Genomic DNA, 18,449 nt, shown 5'->3' on the forward strand with positions numbered 1-18,449 from the left:
ATGAGAATGAGGTCATCCACATAAAGGATGATCAACGTGACCAAACCGCATTCGCGAAAGAGATACAAGTTAAGATCTGCAAAACTGATCTCTCTAAAACCCAGTTCATAGAAAGAAGGAACCAATCTTCTAATTCCAAACCCTGGAAGCCTACTTAAGACCATACAAGACCTTCCGCAACCTATAAACCATCCCCTTTGATCCTGGAACCTCAAATTCTTGGAGGTTGCTCAACGTACACCTCCTCCTACAAGTCACCATTAAGGAACGTGAATTTGACATCCATCTGATATACGAGCCACCGCTGAGAAGAGGCAAGGGGACGAATGGTCCCAATCGTGGTCATCCTTGCTGTCAGTGCAAAGGTATCCTCATAGTCGATGCCATGCCCGATGAGCATAACCCTTAGCCACAATTTTGGCTTTGTGTTTGTCCACCGACCCATCTGATGTATACTTGGTCTTAAAGACCCACTTCACACGAATGATCGATCGTTTTGATGGCCTCGGAACCAACTCCCAAGTTTTATTCTTCTCTATGGCATCCAGTTCCACTTGCATGGCTTTCCTCCAAGTATCTTAAGAAAGGGCTTCCTTTATGGAAGAGGGCTCTTTGTCCCACATGATACGAGACATCAAAGCATAGTTTACATGTAAGAGCTCCGCTGAATGACTTTTGTCCACGAACTCTATGCAATCTTCGAGAGTCGTCCTCTATGGTCCACTCGGAGGGAAGCTCTGTAACACCCGACTCCCGAAGGGGTGTCTAACAACCACTTGGGTACTCGAACAAAATGCTGAGCCTCCTGCTGTTTGCGGGGGCTCATCTCCAGCCGCCGCGCAGGCTCAACCTCTACAAACTGGCTGAGGCTATACAGCTGGAACAATAGACTAGGAATCATCATCAGACTCATTTGGGTCTCCAAGAAGTGGCGGCTCATCAACAGTGGAAGTTGGAACATGCTCATCAAAAACATCTCTGCTGACACAACAACCTCATTCTGCTCCGGGTCATACAACCTGTATCCTTTGGAAAAGAGAGAGTTATATCCCACAAATACAAGCTTCTGGGACTTCGAGTCAAGCTTCCCCCTCTGCTTCTTTATAATGTGAATATAGACATCACTCCCAAACACACGAAAACGAGAGACGTGGTTTCTGCCAAAATAAGCCTCAAAGGGATTCATCTTTTCGACTGAAGTCATCGGAGATCGATTGAGGATATGGATAGTCGTAGCCACAACTTCTCTCCAAAGTGGACGAGGAAGATCACAATGCTCCAACATCAGCCTCGCCATCTCCACCACAGTCCGGTTCTTTCGCTCAACCACTCCATTCTCTGAAGAAGGCAAAACTATATTGGCCAGCTTTCGCTTGATGCCATGTTCCGCACAAAACCACACAAACGCATTGGAAGAAAACTCTCCTCCTTTGTCAGGCTGAAGAGTCTTTATCTACAATCCAGACTCTTTCTCCACCATCACATGCCACTCCTTGAACCGAGCAAAAGCTTGGTCCTTTTGGGAAAGGAAATAAACCCATGTGAATCTGCTACAATCATCAATAAGCAGCATAAAATACAAAGAACCTCCCAACGATGGGGTCTGCATAGGTCCACACAAGTCAGTGTGTACAACTCCAAAGGTTTCGAAGCCCGCCGCCTAGAAGCTTGCTTCGAAAAAGATTTGTTGTGCTGCTTACCATGAATGCAAGAACTACAACATCCCTATCTGCTCCCAACATCAGGCAAGCCATCCACCATCTGGTCCCAGAAAGCCCGCCGCAACGCATCCACATTCAAGTGGCCAAACCGAAAGTGCCACAAGTCACCGATCTGAGTGCCTGTCAGAGTGGAGAGTGCTGAGAGTTTGTAGATGTCGTTCTCCACTCCACCTTCCCAAATAACTTGACCTGTTTCTATGTCTTGTAGAGCAACAGAATGCTCCTCAAACTCCACCCAGAATCCAGTCCTCCAAACCTCATGCATTGACAATAGATGAAAACCAAGTGCAGGGACGTCAAGAACACGAGAGGAATGCTTCCCCCCTCTGCCACATCGGGAATGATCTCCATCTTGCCCTCACTATAAATCGGTATAGTGAAATTGTAGCCAACAAAAATGCGACCTAACTGTCATTTAAGATCTTGTAAGAACTCACGAGAAGGAGTCGTGCCTGGAAACACCATTATTAAGAATCCACTCCCAAGTATCCTGGCAATGAAGCCACCTGCCTCCTCGCTCAAAGAAGATGAAGCATCTGTGTCCAAAATCTCCAAGTGCACAAAGGTTGGAGTCTTTACAGTTGAAGCTGAAGAATCAGTACTCTTTTTGGTATTCCGCTTGGGACACTCTCTCCAATAGTGGCCTTTCTCGGCACAATCGTTACAAGTCCAGTCAGCCTTAAGTTTCTCACGGTCTGAATAGGGCTTCTTCTCAGAAGACTTCTCTGATGAAGACTGCCCTTTGCTCTTATTGTTGTTGGCCTTTTGACCGTTGTCCAGTCAAGGCCTCAGAACCTCCGCCCTGTGGAGGGTTCATAAAACGTTCTTCTTGGTCCGAGACCATTGGCACAAGCTCCTCCCATGTGATGGTGTTGAGCCTGCCACTAGTGATCAAAGAGGAGTAAAATGCTGAGTACTAAGAGGAAAAACGAGACAACGTGATGGCCATGTCCTCTAAAGCTATCTCTTTCCCTGCCTGAAGAACCTCATGCTAAAGAGCCTGCAACTTGTTGATGTGCTCCCGCATCGTCGAAGACTTTGCAGGATTCATAACCCCATAACTTCCAAGGAGATCCGCTTCATGGGTGATACCCTATTATACAGGGAAGCCAAATGCTGCCAAATGCTGCCAAATGCCTCTGGCCAAAGTCATATGCTTTATATGATTAATCACTTGTGATGTGCAATTAAGGAAGATAAAAGAACGCACACGAGCATTGACATGATCCCATAATTGTGCATGAGTCTCCCGTTCTTTCCGTATAGAGGATAACCCCCCCTCTTCCAACTCCGACCGTGGAACACCAACTACAATGAAATCAACCAAGTCATAAGACTCCAAAACCGACTCTTTCATTACCTTCCATATGCCGCAGTTGTTTCCGTCCAACTGTCGGTCCACCGGGAACGTGGGGAGTGTAGGGATCTTCACGTGCTTCTCAGCCATCTCAAGGGTTCACGAGGTCTTGTGAAGGGAGAGGTGGGTGGGAACAAAAGAAGAAGACGAGGCTACAAATAATATGCAAGGTGACTGTCCAACGGTATTGGCCACCTTCTACCCGATCTCCAAGTCCTGAACAGCCCAAGCAATCTCCAATCAGCAATTCAAATCAACAAACGCTCAAGGTCCCAGTGTCTCCAAGCTTCAAGCCACCTGGGGCTCTAACACCATATCACAATGCATAGCAAAAATGAAGCCAACCGCTGTAGAGAGCAAAACGCAGACGAGAGGGAAAGAGAAGTTGTATAAACTCTATATACTATAAAAATCCCGGAATGGTGCAATGGCAAGTGTGGGAGGCAAGCACCATTTTATATGGCCCCAGGCTGCTCATCGACCAGCCCAAAACAAGCCAACACAGCCACATGCTCACTACCAACACAAAAATGCTCACGACCAGCAATATGCGAGTCAGCCACGTAACCAGCAAATCGACCAGTGCTCCAGGTCAAATCGGGTATCGACTCCACCAGACCGCCAGCAGAAGGTGATAGCCCACAACCCTCCCACACCCAAAAAAATGAAAAAAATACATGGAAAGTAAGGAAAAATGGAGGGACACCAAAATTGGGCGAACACACCCACAACAGAGACCCTGGTGTAATGTACAGACAAGAGATGACTACTAACATTTCTAAGTACCTCCAAAGCACTTCAAGTCCTCTGCTTTCGACTCTAACTCAATACCACCAGCACCTTAGTCTACCCGACATATTCGCCACAAAGAAGCTCAATGTCTAAGCATCATGCTGCAAGATCCAAGCATAATACGTTGTCACACCGACATCCCGACTGCCATCCACCATGCAAATCATTACATGGAACCCAAGCACTCATTCTTCCAATCACAATGTGCAGAACGCTTCTACCAACTATCTCACGATTAAAGGTTCACGTCATTGCCACAATTAAGAGGGGACTGGCATGAAGAATGTCTACATTGCCTATCACCTTTCATGCCACCTCAACAAGCTGTCTGTCACATCAACGCTACCCAAAGGTTCTACCACTTTGTCTACATTCGACTAGGGATCGATCTGGAAGTATCCACTTAACCTCGACTACCACCTTCATGGCGCATCTTGGACCATCCACTTCGTGGGATAGCAACTTCACCACTGACTTGGGTGACATGAGAATGTATTATCTTTGAAAAAGAGGTTATATTAACCACACTGTTGGTTGATATGGTTTCGACCGCTCGACCTACCGTAAGATGCTTTACCATCTTACCCACGTGTACAAGCACTCAACTTTTGTAAGATGACCTTGAAACATATAAAGCAACCTTACCATGTGCTTAATGTCAAATAAGAAAAGTCTATGGACTTGGTGTACAGAGTTACTTCAAACTAGTAATAGAGACCAAACCATTTTTTAAGTTTGACCCCGACCTAGCGTGAAGACTACTAACTTGTACGTCATTTTTAAGAGTAAATAATGCACAATCATTCTGATGCAATAGTTTTCTTGTAAGTTTTCCTTCTTCCCTCTTCTTGCTTACTTGCATGCTATTGTGTTCTTACTAGCTTAATGCCAAATGGATGCTTGTTTGAACAGATGTGATTATAAATTTCCTTCTTCCATAAGCTTCTTTTCTCACCTTTTGTGTGAGAAAACCATCACAAAGGACTCACAATGGAAAGTTGCATTTGTGTGTCAAAGACAAGACCCAATGACACATGCTTCAGCAAGGCTAATGTTAGCTCTTTACTTAAACAATGAGGTTGGTATATCTCTCGTATTGGGCAAGCACTTATCCCTAGGGAGCCCAAGGTTACAAAACACGTTAAATTCAATTTTGCATAATAACATATTGAAGCTAAGATCAAATTGTTTACTGAAAGTCAAACCACATAGCTTATTGACATCTTGCCAACAAGCTAGCTTTACACTTTTTTCACAAGCTGCCTTTGTAATTGCTACTTGTGCAGAGCTATAATCATATCAATGAGCGTGTGAATCTCAATGCCCTCTACCATGTCCTCATGCCAAGATAATTTCCTTACAATGATGTGAACTTGGAGAAAACCCACTTAATGTCGACATTCATCTTATGTGAGATTGGAATCGCATTCAGCCCTCAAAAATGAATTTCATTTACAATCCTTATTTCATGCACCCGGCATGCCTCTACACACACACACACACACACACAATCTATCATAGCTCAAATAAGCTCACACACTCTCATGCAATCAAATTGGACGAGAATTTCCAACCCTACACTTAAATATAAATGCAACTAAATTTCTACTTTGTTTAAAGGGAAGGTAGCCTACAGTGATTGTTGCACTTGTTTCTACATGCCATGCAAATACATCAAGCCTTCATAACTTTACGTGTACATGGTTTAAGAAAAAAAAAAACCATAAAAAGTAAAAGCCACTGATTGATGCAAAATTACCCCAGTAACAGAAATGAATTAACTTAAACAAACCCTTTTGCAACCAACTCCACAAAGCAATTCATAGCACAGTTGATTTGCCGTTACAAAATGAATGTACAACTCTACCAGCAGCAAAACCAGCAAATGTACCTCTACCAGCAGCAAAACCAGGCCCGCAACCACGATTAACTTTACGAAACGGTGGATTAAGCTACTTAGAAGCATCTCATACAAAAGCTTGATTTATTCCTAATACCAAAATTGCATAATGACATTTTTACTTTATGTGATCGAATTGCAGGTGATGCTTTCACAATGGGAGCTATAATACAAATACTATTTTACATTAAAAGAGCTCCCACATCCACAACCACCAGATGCATTGGGATTCTGCGTCACCTGCCAAAAAATATGCATACCTGTGACTGAGAGGAGCAGAAATCATTTCAGCATAATGGGTAACTCCTTGCTAACAATATCATTTCAAAGCACCTAAAAAAGTACGCCTTCCACTACCCTTGACCAGTCACTCTTTGCCCATCGGTAGGGCATGGCCGCCCATCAACTATGGCGGGCAATCTAGCCCAAGAGACAGTTGAGCACAATAGCTATTGTATTATTTTATGTTCCATTAGTAAGTTTCCTTAGTGAAAGATGATCTCAAAGCATACCAGACCAGACATACCATAAATGAGGACCGAATAAGCTCTTCCACATAATCAATAGTTGCACCTTTTACGAAGTCCATGGAGATTTCATCTACAACTACTTTCACTCCATCCTTTTTGAAAACCCTGTTTAATCAAATGTATCCCTTAAGCATGATCCAAGAAACTGCTCTCTCTCTCTCTCTCTCTCTCTCCATTACTTGTGCTCACCAGTCCACTTCAGAAGTTGCCACCGAGACAAGGGATCATTCGGCCCCACGCACCCACCTGAGAGTCACCACAGAGAGGGCTAGATCTATTCTAAGGGCTAGACATCCTCAACCCCAAGCATCCTGACCTTCTACTCTCACATGCGGAAGCTCTGGGAGTCCTCTTTCAGCCCTAAGCACTGCATGGGAACACTTGATGCAAGAACAATCAACATAGACAGAGAATAGAGAGAGAGAGAGAGATGGCTGTATATTCAGTATATTCATAAAGTACAAAAAGGTACATCATCTGCGGCCTTTGGCCTTCCCAAAAGGATAACAAGAGCCTAATGTTGTGCAGGTTAAGGCTTCTCCTTAGCTGCTACAGACGAGGTGCACCAGTTCTGCACACGCAGCACATGTAGGCGACCAGCGACCAGTTCTGCACACGTTACAAGGCGTTTGAGCCGGTGCTGCTGCTGGGGCGCAATCGCTTCGCGACGGGGCCTTGTTTGTTGACGCCGCCTCCGCCTAGTGGCCAGCGCTACACGCGACGGGGCCTCCACGGGGACCTCCACTACAGCGCCACACACGACGGGGCCTTGTTTGTTGATGCCGCCTCCGCCTAGTGGCCAGCGCTACAACCACTCCCTCTTGTGGCCAGGCGTCTGACGCCCAACGGCTTGCTGCAACTCGTGGCCAGTTCTGCACACACGCGTTCTGCACACAGGCGACCCCACACGCAGGTCCGTACAGCACACGCAGGGGTTGAAGGGCAGCAAACGGCAGACGGCAGTTCCTCAGGATCAACAGCTCCAATCGTGCATTGAAGCTTCAGCAGAAGCAACACACCAATCCTCAACCTGCCAGACCTACACAGAACACTGGCAGCATACATCTTGAAGGGATTCTGCCAAAGAAAATTTTGCTGTCGGTGCTCTACAGAGAACCTGCACAGAGAGAAGCTTTGCACACATTAGAGCTGCAGCTTACATCAGAGTATCAGCCCTTCAACCATACTCCTGCCTGAGGAACCCGCCGTTTGCTGCCCTACAGAAATCAGAAATTTGTACGAGGTATTTGCTTCAATTTTTTTGGGATTTGCATGTCCATTTTCATCAATTGAGCAGGTACAGGTCCAAATCTCAGATTTTGAGCAAAATTGGCAACATTGGGTGACATTGGTCACATTCCGGGTCAATTTGCAGAAAATTGGGTGTCAACATTTGGGGCTTTTGATGTAATTGTGCCACTGGGCATTCATACATGCTGTATGATGTGAGCAATCTCACATTCGGGCCAAAATTGCAGGAAATTGGAGTGCAAATCAAAGGGCTTTTGTGCCAATTGGGTTAATTTGCATGCAGGTACTGGCATTTGATGCTTTGGGCAATGTGTTGATGCCTGTCAAGCACTCAATGTGCCAGTAAATCAAAGGGCTTTATGTATTGGATGTATATGTGGCCAGGGGGAAGCATTGTGAAGACTCTGGATGCCTTCATGTGTATTAATGTACTATTCATGATCAGAAATTGATATTGAATCAAGGGGCTTTTCAAGATTTTGTGCTTGTTGAGCTTGGCAAAGCAGCAGGGAAGACTTTTATGCCTTGAACCCTCAGTAATCCACTTGCAGTCAAGGGGCTTTTGCCCAATTTCTGTCCAGGACTGTTGTATGCAGTGGTGGGGACTGTCAAGGTCCGATTTTCACTCATTTGGACAGCCAGGAGAGCATTTATTGCTGGTACAGATTTGGTACAACTTTGTACAAGTTTTGGCATGGCTGTACATTGATTTGAGTGAGGAAAAGGCTCATTTTCAGCTGCTGTACTTGCCGGTACAGATTTGGTACATCATTGGCGAGCACTTAGTACTGTTGTAAAGTACTTTGGAAGGGGAACAGAGCACATCTAAGGTGCTGTCATAAATCTACAGCAACCAGATTTTGGTGATTTTATCACATTCAGTGGGAGGAGAGTTGCATTCGTGCTTCCGCAGTGAGAGAGAAATTTTGGGAGAACAACTGTGAGCACTTTGTGTGCTTTGGTGCAGTGTTTGCACATCTTGCAGGGAGTCAGGCATTGATTGTGTCAAAGGTTGCATATTGCTATGGCAACCACAGGTGAGAGCTCTTCATTGCTTCACATCAAGAAGCTTGAAGGCTCACATAATTATGACATTTGGCAAACCCAATGCTATAATGTGTTGCTCCAAAAGAAGCAGCACAAGCCTATCAAAGAAAGGGTTGTAATGCCCGCTTCTCTTACTGCTGAAGAATGGGAAGATATGGATGAGCTGGCAAGATCCACCATCATGTTGTCTGTGTCAGACTCTTTACTTTTCAGCATACGTGAAGAGAAGACAGCTTGGGGAATGTGGCAAAGATTGCAGGACTTGTATGCCCAGCAAAGTGCCTCAAGCAAAGTGTATAGGTTGAAGAAACTCATAGGTCTTCAAATGAAGGAAGGGGCATCTATGACAGCCCATCTAAATGAGTTTAATGGTGTTGTCAGCCAGGTCATCAATCAAAAGTTGGCAATGGACGATGTGTTCAAAGCCACCTTTCTCTTATGCACTTTGCCAGAGAGTTGGGACACATTCAAGACAGCCACTAGCAATTCAAATGCTATGCTATCATATGCAGATATGGAGGGTGCTCTCCTTCAAGAGGAGATGAACAGGAAGAACAACTCTGTTGGAAAGTCCAATGCACGTGGGAGATCCCAGCAAAGGGGTAAAAGCCAAGAACGGGGAAGGAGCAAGTCCCGCTCCAAAAAGGACTTGGAATGCCATTATTGTGGCAAGAAGGGACATATCAAAAAGCAATGCTACAAATGGAAGAATGATCAAAAGGAAAAGGGCAAAGGAAAAGACAAAGACAAAGATGAACCCAAAGATGCAAAGCCAAAGGGCAAAAGTGGAGTCACGATTAAAGAAGTCAATGTGTCACATGCAGGTGACAGTGAGGATGAAGTCCTATTCACGTCTTCACTTGATGTCCATTCACTCCTTGCAAGAGATGGTCATGGTATGCACTCGTGGATCATTGATTCACGTGCCTCCTTTCATGTCACAGGTTGCAGAGACTTGTTTGTCAGATATACTGCTGGCAATGAAGGAGTAGTTTATTTGGGTGACAACCATGCATGCCAGATTCTTGGCAGAGGTGATGTGAGGCTTGTGTTTTCAGATGGCTCACAGCTTATGCTCCATGATGTCAGGCATGTGCCTGAGATCAAGAAGAACCTGCTTTCTACTGGACAACTTGATGATGCTGATTATGTTACCACATTTGGTCGTGGAAAGTGAAAGATTAGTAAGGGCTCACTGGTTGTTGCCAGAGACTCTAAGGTGGACACTCTTTACTTCATACATGCTGGTGTTTGTCACCACGCTAATGTAAATGCAACCGAGCTGCCGGAAATCTCTATGTGGCATAGCCGGTTGGGACACATGAGTGTCAAAGAAATGGAGCAATTGTCTCGTTTTGGTTACTTGCCTTCTCTAAAGTTCTCAAGTTTTCAGTTTTGTGAGCATTGTATATATGGCAGGTAACTCCAGTGCCCCCACAAGAAAGCTCTTAGACAGAAAGATGCTCAGTTAGAGCTTGTGCATACAGATGTATGTGAGATGCCTCAGCTTTCTTTGGGAGGGGCAAAATATCGTGTGTCTTTTATTGATGATGCCACACGCAAGGTGTGGGTTTATCCTCTTCGTTTGAAGAGTGATACATTCTCAGTGTTCGAGAAGTTTGTTGCTCATGTTGAGAATCAAACTGGCAAAACACTGAAGGCTTTGCGTTTCGACAATGGTGGAGAGTATACGTCCAAACAGTTTCAGGACTTTTGTGATGCTAAAGGCATCAAGAGAGAGCTCTCTACTCCTTATGATCCTCCACAAAACGGGACAGCAGAGAGGATGAACACGACCATTCAGGAGAAGGTCCGTTCTATGTTGTCACATGCTGCGTTACCTCATGGTTTTTGGGCTGAAGCTGTTATGACAGCCGTTCATCTTATAAACAGGTCACCTAACACGAGGGTTGGTGGGAAAGTGCCAGAGGAAGTATGGACAGGGAAGCCTCCGTCATACAAGCACTTGAGAGTGTTTGGTTGCGTTGCGTATGTGCACATACGCAGGGAAATACGCACCAAACTTGATCCTAAGTCTCACAAATGCATATTCCTAGGATATGGTGACAGAGGTGAAATGGGGTATAGACTTAGGGATCCAGTGAATAGAAAGATTATACGCAGCAATGATGTCATTTTTGATGAAACATGCATGTATAAGGAGCCTGCAAGGCAACAAGAGCCTGGCAGAGTCATCTTTGATGATGATGGACATCATGGACAACAACCAAGGGCTGTAAATCAGCCATTACAGCAACAAAACCAACCCTTACATGGTGCTGAAAATGGTCCAAATGGACAGCCAGAGATGGCAGAAGATATCCCTATGGATATCCCACAGTTAGAGGACATACCGGGCATGATCTTTCAACCTTATGGCATGGAACAGGAGCCACCAATAGGTGATATGCAGGCTGGACAGCAACCTGCAAATGATGGTCATTGGGTACGGAGGTCCACAAGACCCTCCAGACCCCCTGACAGGTTTGTTCCAGGGGTTGACTACTTGATGCTCACTGACTGTGGGAAGCCCTCATGTTATAAGCAGGCTTTACAGAGGGCAGACAAGGCTCTTTGGGAGCGTGCTATGAAGTCAGAGATGGATTCTCTGCACAAAAATGGAACATGGAAGTTGGTGCATTTGCCTACAGGCAAGAAGGTTTTGCCATGCAAGTGGGTTTACAGGCTCAAAGTTGCACCTGATGCAAAGCCAAGATACAAAGCCAGGTTAGTGGCTAAGGACTTCAAGCAGGAATATGGTGTGGACTTTGATGAGATCTTCTCTCCAGTGGTCAAAATGACCACACTTAGAGTTGTATTAGCTTTGGTTGGTCATGATGATCTGGATTTGATTCAGATGGATGTGAAGACTGCTTTTCTTCACGGTGATCTCCATGAGGAGATATATATGCAACAGCCAGAGGGTTATGCAGTGAATGGAAAGGAGAAGCTTGTATGCAAGCTGAACAAGACTCTTTATGGGCTCAAACAGGCACCAAGGGAATGGTATCATAAATTTGATACATTCATGAAATCCCAAGATTTCAGGAGAAGTGACATAGATCACTGCTTATACACCAAGAAAGCTTTGGATGGCAGTCTATTGATCCTCATCTTGTATGTTGATGATATGTTGATTGCCGGGAAATCTCGTAAAGAGATGGATGCCTTGAAGAAGAGGCTGCATCAGACCTTTGACATGAGGGATTTGGGTGATGCAAATCACATTTTGGGTATGAGGAAACTTCGGGACAGAAATCAGCATGTGTTGTATTTGTCTCAGAAGGAATACATTGGAAAAGTTTTGCAGAGGTTCAATATGGAAGGGGGGAAGAAGACTAGTACTCCTTAGCCTCCATATGTGAAACTCAGTGCTAAGGACAGCCCACAATCGGACAGTGACAGGGCTGATATGGCCAAGATTCCGTATGCTTCAGCTTGTGGCAGTCTCATGTATGCCATGGTTGCTACCAGGCCAGACATTGCATTTGCAGTGGGAGTAGTTTCTAGATACATGGCCAACCCTGGCAAGAAGCATTGGGAAGCAGTGAAAGGTGTCATGAGATACCTAAAGGGCACACAGGATATGTGCATTTGCTTTGGCAAACAGGATGCATTAGTGCATGGTTACACGGATTCGGATTATGCCGGTCATCCAGATAACCGGAAGTCTACTACCGGTTATGTGTTTACATTCACAGGAGGTGCTGTGTCATGGATATCCAGGATGCAGAAGTGCACTGCCTTATCTACTACAGAGGCCGAGTATATTGCAGCCACAGAGGCTTGCAAGGAGGCATTATGGCTATCTCGGTTAGTGGTTGATTTGGGTTATACAGGGGATATTCCATTGTTGCATTGTGACAGTCAGAGTGCCATCGAGTTGGCAAAGAACCCTGTCTTTCATGCAAAGACGAAGCATGTGGATGTGAAGTATCACTTCATCAGAGAGGTAATAGAGAACAAGCTGATTCAGCTTGTCAAGATTCATACGGATGACAATCCGGCTGATCTGTTGACAAAGAGTTTGCCTCCAGAGTGGTTTGCTCATTGCAGACACTTGATGGGCATTGGATGAGGCCAGTTTCAGCCTTGATATGGCCTTGTATATTATCATGTACATGCTGATTTTTCTTTTCCTTCATTTAAGGGCACTTTGCCTTTAAGTGAGAGGTTGTTGGGGTAAAGGCATTATGCCCACCCTTGTAGTGTGTACTAGCCCATAAGTTTTATAGTACATCAAGGTGGTAAGGTACGTAGTGTACGGCATGCTATCGGTACGTACGGAACGTACTCCTGTACGGAACAAATTTTAAGGTACGTAAACAGTACGTACCATTTGTAAACAGTCCTAGAAACCTGAATATTTTGTAGACATAGCAACCAAAATACTTAAAATAAAGACTGAACCTCATTACTTAAAGTTTAAATCAATTATCAGTTACCAAGCCCATTACACAATACCTCATGTTAACAGTCATAGTGATATAAGCAAGAACCATGAAAGTCATAGATGATAAAAGAGAGTACAATATCATGTCTACAGCACATGTCCTGGTCCACAAGTGCAAAAAGCAAAACAATGAAACACTACAGTTGTCTAAACTCTAGAGTCTAGACGCAAGAGTCTCAAATCTCATCATCAGATGAAGATGATGAGTCTTCTGAAGAGAGCATGCCTCCATCATTGATACCATTGCCCTCTTCATCGAACTCTGGCTCAGCAGCAACAAGCTCCAGTGCATCCTCGTCATGTGCCTCGGGAATCTGAGTGTGAATGAGTTCGACAGCCTCATTTGCACGCCTCTGCTGGGTGCAACGAACTAGAAGCTTTCCCCTGCGAATGCTCTCTCGTCTCGCAGAGCCTGGATCTGGAGCTGCCTGGCGTAGAGGAATGCTGAGAGATCGTGCACGTGAGCGGGTCACACAACGATCCACGCTCTCAAGCTCTCTATGTAAAGCTCTCAAAATCTCCTCTTGCTCATCTCTAATCTGCCGATCCACAAGATCCGGGCTGGGTTCATCTACCATTTTGAGTAGTGTTGGATCAACCTGTTTAAACATGCCACAAATTGCATATTGGACAACGGATATTCATTGAACTAGAAAAAAATTTCTACTTCTAAGTTCTTCTTGAGTCCAAATTTCAATTTATACCTGCTTCGGTGACCCCAAAGCATGGTAGCTTCGCACGAGCCTCATGTTAGCTCTGCAATACACCAACTTCTCTAATTGAGAAGTACTAAGGCGATTCCGAATCTTAGTGTGTATAAGAGAGTATGAGCTCCAGTTCCGCTCACATGCTCCAGCTGAGCAATCCTGTGCAAAAATGAGTGCAATGCAAGCAAATTTGTAAATCTTTTAATGCTAAAACATCAAGCTTCACTTCCGAAGACTATACTTTAGAGATTAATTACAAGTTACCTGAGATAGAACACGAAGAGCAACTCGTGAAAGGTTTGGAAGACCAACCCTTCCATAAGAGTGCCACCATGTCAAAGGGAATTTCATGGCTTCCTTCCTCAATGACACAGGTCTCGCAAATGAAGCACCAATACCACTCATGTAAGTGGTGAACTCTCTATCGATCTGAAGTTGCTCCTCCTCTGAGAACATCCTTCCAACATACTCTGACTGCTTCATGCTCAAAGCAGTATTATTCCATAGCTCTGGCGACCTGTAGAGAGGATGGAGCATGGCAGCCATCGCATGGATGGAACGGCTCATGAATGTCCACCGTTTGTCTACAATGTCCAAGATCTCACCTCGGCTGAAAATGAGAGATTGAAAATATACGTCTTAGGTTATAGTGCTAAGTGTACACATGTCAGTCCTGACTCCTAACATGTCATGAGAATCGAGAATCGAGAAGTCATAAAAATCAAAGAAAGAGGAAGAAATTAGAACTATTGCTTACCGTTGAGCAGTCATCATGGAGCACTGAGCAACATGGTCTTTCATTTGCATAAACAAATGAAAGACCAGCCCCAAAGTTGAGCCCTCCATGTCTGTAAGTCGGAGAAGGGCATACACGTGCTTAAGTGCAACTGAAAGGCTATGAACTTGTTGCCAAAAATCATCATCCAGGATCCGCCTCTGCAAGTATTTTGTACGCTCATCCTCTGAATGATGCATCTGTCGCCACCTTGGATCCACAACTGTTGATGATAGTGAATCTCTTATCTTGTAGAGCCTATCCAAGACCAAGAATATGTAGGCAAACCTGGTCTTGGAAGGTCTCACCATATCCAAAGGGCTATGGCTCCGAAAGATGGCAAGAGCCTGATGCTTCTTGCAGAAGAAGGTGGTGATCTTTACAGCATCTGCAACAATGGGTTGCACCCAAACAAGCTTCCCAATGTCTTCCATAAGTAAATCAAGACAATGGGCAGCACATGGAGTCCACACTATGTGTGGAAACTCTGCCTCGACCATTTGACCCATTGCCTTGCAGTTAGAGGAGTTGTCGGTCACCACCTGCACAACATTGTCCTCCCCAACCTCAAGGATAGCCTGTCGAATGTGGCCATAAATGAACTCCCCTGTGATCCTGTCGCCTGCTCTCCCTGCATCCACGGCACGCAAGAAATAGGTGCCCAAGCAAGATGACACAAGGATATTGATTATGTGCCTCTTGCGAATGTCTGCCCACCCATCTGAAATAATAGTGCATCCAAACTCCTGTCAACCTCCTTTCACAGGAGTGAGTGCCTTGTCTATCAAGGCCTTCTGCTCATCCAACATGGATGTACGCATCTTCGTATACTCAAGACCCGTCCACGTCTCAGTAGGCCCTACCTGCGCAATTGCTTTCACCATTCTTTTCCATTGGTCTGTCCTTAACACATTGAAGGATATATTACACTCAATAAGAGTACGACAAATCTCCATTTCTACCACCCTTTGCCGCTCCTTTACCCAAGCTTGTGATGAGATACAAGAACGCAGAGTGGATTGCTTTGATGCCTCCCCTGTACCTCTCGCATCTTGTGGCAGGAGGTCCTCATCATCAGCAATACGTGCCCTCTTCCTGCCTGTGGTGGATTGGGCTGAAGCCGAAAGACTTTCACCCTCATCTAGTGTACCTGAACCTGTAACATCTCCAATAAAAGCATCATGGAGAGCATCTTGCGTACTTTCACCACCTCTAACACTGCTTGCACCACCCATTGCAGGACAATTCTCCGCAATCACTTGGTCCCTCACAGCTTGTGGTATTTTATCACATGGACCACATTGATTGGTGCACCCGATACCTGTCATGTGCTTGATGACGCGAGTTATGGTGCTAGTGTACTGCTCCCCGCAATACTTGCATGCCCATAGCCGAGTACCTGACCCTTCCTGAGAAGTGGTGTTAACAACCCTCAGGACATTGGTGTGGATTGCCCAGTTCAGGTTAGTCTTGCGCAGCATGATGAAGTCTGGGCGTGAGAGAGAGCGAAGAAGAGCGAGGAAGTTTGCTCTGCAGAGTTTTGCAGGTACACACAGGGGACACGATTTTGCAAGTACACACAAATGTCCAAATTTTGGTCGCTTATCTACAATCGCATGGTCGCCACACGCGCCTCGCCACACGCCACACAATTTTTTATTTTTTTTAAATGTTTCCGTACGGATCCGTACGGTACCGTACCGTACCGTACCACTGTACCGTACTGTACGGATCCGTACGTACGTGCGGCATCAACCACTAAGTACATAGTACACTTAGTACTTTTAATGTACTAAGTGCACTATGTGTACTAGAGCAAATAAACATGTGTGATAGGGGAGTCACACACTCATATTTGATGAGTTGACTTATCCCCACATGTCTCTCTCTCTCTCTCTCTCTCTCTCTCTCTCTCTCTCTCTCTCTCCCTTCTTCTCTGTGTATGTCTCCCACATGAAACCCTAACTCTCCCTTCACCTAATCTATGACCTACTCCATAGGCGAGTGAGATACCTAACAATGAACAAGGCCAATGCCTTTTATAGGCTCTTGGAACACATAATGCTGGTCAGCCAGGTCCCTTGGACAAATATTGCTTAAAGCTGTCGACCAACATTAAAAGGCTCTCCACACCTGGCTGACTTCATACCTGTCCACCTGGATTGGTTCCGGTGCCTAACAAGACCCTAATCATGTCTAAAACTGTGTTTATCTGCTGCCCAAATCAAGGATTAACATGGGATTAAGCATGTCCATGTGCACGCACATGACATCCCCTTTTGCTAAACTTGATGCCGGGATTCCAACCTTTGATGACTGTCATCATCCCGTGTCTCCACACATAGTCTCCCATACTTGTCATCCTTTCCTTCCTAGTAACCTTTTCACTGAAAACCTTGCCTTGGGTCGCTGAATCCACTCCAATTCTAGTGTAGAGATCTTTGCATCTGTTCCACTTTGCCCCTCACCTTCTTGCCATGTCCCTAAACACAAACATAAATCCTCCTCCTTGAAAACTGATCCTCACACCCTTGGCTCCACTCCTTGGATGAATTTCATCCCTTGGGAGTGCTCCATAAAAGCTTCTTAGGCAGACAGGGAGGATCCTCCAAGTACCCCATTTTTTGCATACACTGCACAGCTTGGCCGTAGGATCCAGATGCCCGAGGTTGAGGGCACTTCAGCAGCAGCAAGACACCGGCAGTCCTAACGCCTCTCACCGCACTCTCTCAAGTTTTTGGAAGAGGCTATGGGTGTGATATGCAATGGAAGTCTTTGTCTTGGAAGATCCTGTCACACAAATGCTCACACCGTCTTCTATATCCCGAGTTTCCTGAGTTTAGCAATCCACTTTAATACTTCAAACTTTAAAGAGATATGAGAGAGAGATATGAGAACTGTACACCAGATTGGGTCCCGAATTACCCATTGAAGGGCCCCCTATCCCGATAACGAGATAGTATTTGCTTTATTACTTTAGAGAGAATGACTGTGGATTGTAGATAAGCCAAACGCAAGATCTCGGAGGATCTGAAGCCTGGCTGCACTGTACACGGCTGGAGAAACACCTCGATGAGCTGATCTCGAGCCTATGCACTCTACGTACGGCTGAGAAAAGAAGGCGGTGGACTGTTCTAAGCTATGTTAGAATGCTGTAAATGCTTATGAATGATAGAATACCTTTACCAGATGACTGGTGTATGCCTGGATGATGCACTGAAGGCTGGATACTGATGTAGACTGATGAATCAAGGCTGAGACTGCTGGAAATCTGCAAACGCAGGTCTGTAGGGCTGATTACTGGTGTAGGGCTGATGCTGGATTGAAACGCAGACTATAGGGCTGCTGTAGATCTGTAAACGCAGACTATAGAGGACTGAACTGCAGGCGGCTGGTTTATATGCAGAAAACGCAGGTGTGTTTGCTGATTTAGGCATGTAGATGTACTGTATGGCTGCGCTTATGGCTGTAGGGACTGCTGAACTGCATGCATTGGAGAACCAATGTATGGCTGCACTTATGGCTGTAGGGACTGCTGAACTGCATGCGTTGGAGAACCAGGGCTGGCTGAAGTAAACTCAAGTACTCCAAGGGCTGGATGAGACTAGTCTAGTGCTGAAGGCAACGGTACTCCTAGGGCTAAGGAGGAAAGCCCTTAGTACACTGAAGACTGAAAGCCCTATGCAAGCCTATTTATACTAGATAGGGGTTGTTCAAGTTGGCTGGTCATAATTTAATAAACTTTATGTTTATAAATGACAATAAATGCCAAATAAATACCATAAAATATAAAAAAAATACCAGATAAATGCTAGTAAATTCCCTGAGGCTTCTGGGGATACACAGGCATATGAATGCATATTATGCAGGATGCAGAGTGCTTTTTGATGCAAACCCTAAGGCTTCTACTGACTCT

At 45.1% G+C, this 18,449-nt stretch overlaps 2 protein-coding genes across 6 annotated transcripts in view; both read right to left on the minus strand.

Annotated features, from left to right (window-relative positions):
• Positions 1-5,677: 5,677 nt before the first annotated feature.
• The window catches only part of LOC147607296 (uncharacterized), a 50,525-nt gene continuing 37,753 nt past the window's right edge, over positions 5,678-18,449 (minus strand). Inside the window, exons 3-4 of one of the 5 annotated variants that reach the window (XM_086790625.1) lie at positions 6,297-6,405; positions 5,678-6,036 (exon numbers count right to left, since the gene is read on the minus strand). In XM_086790625.1, coding sequence (XP_086646751.1) covers positions 6,007-6,036; positions 6,297-6,405 — 139 coding nt within the window. In that variant the 3' untranslated portion in view covers positions 5,678-6,006. Of the gene's footprint in view, positions 6,037-6,157; positions 6,191-6,296; positions 6,406-6,712; positions 7,418-18,449 lie in introns of those variants that run through there. The other 4 variants (XM_086790623.1, XM_086790626.1, XM_086790622.1 and 1 more) reach the window with 4 other exon arrangements.
• On the minus strand, positions 12,015-14,562 carry LOC147607297 (uncharacterized). The gene is made up of 3 exons (XM_086790515.1): positions 14,023-14,562; positions 13,756-13,917; positions 12,015-13,650 (listed from the first exon to the last, which is right to left on the minus strand). Exons 1-3 carry the CDS (start codon positions 14,323-14,325, stop codon positions 13,228-13,230), a joined length of 888 nt encoding a protein of 295 aa, XP_086646641.1. The 5' UTR covers positions 14,326-14,562; the 3' UTR covers positions 12,015-13,227.

This window comes from Cibotium barometz, chromosome 55 (assembly GCF_041138505.1).
Source record: "Cibotium barometz isolate CiBa-2024 chromosome 55, ASM4113850v1, whole genome shotgun sequence".
Lineage (NCBI taxonomy): Eukaryota > Viridiplantae > Streptophyta > Polypodiopsida > Cyatheales > Cibotiaceae > Cibotium > Cibotium barometz.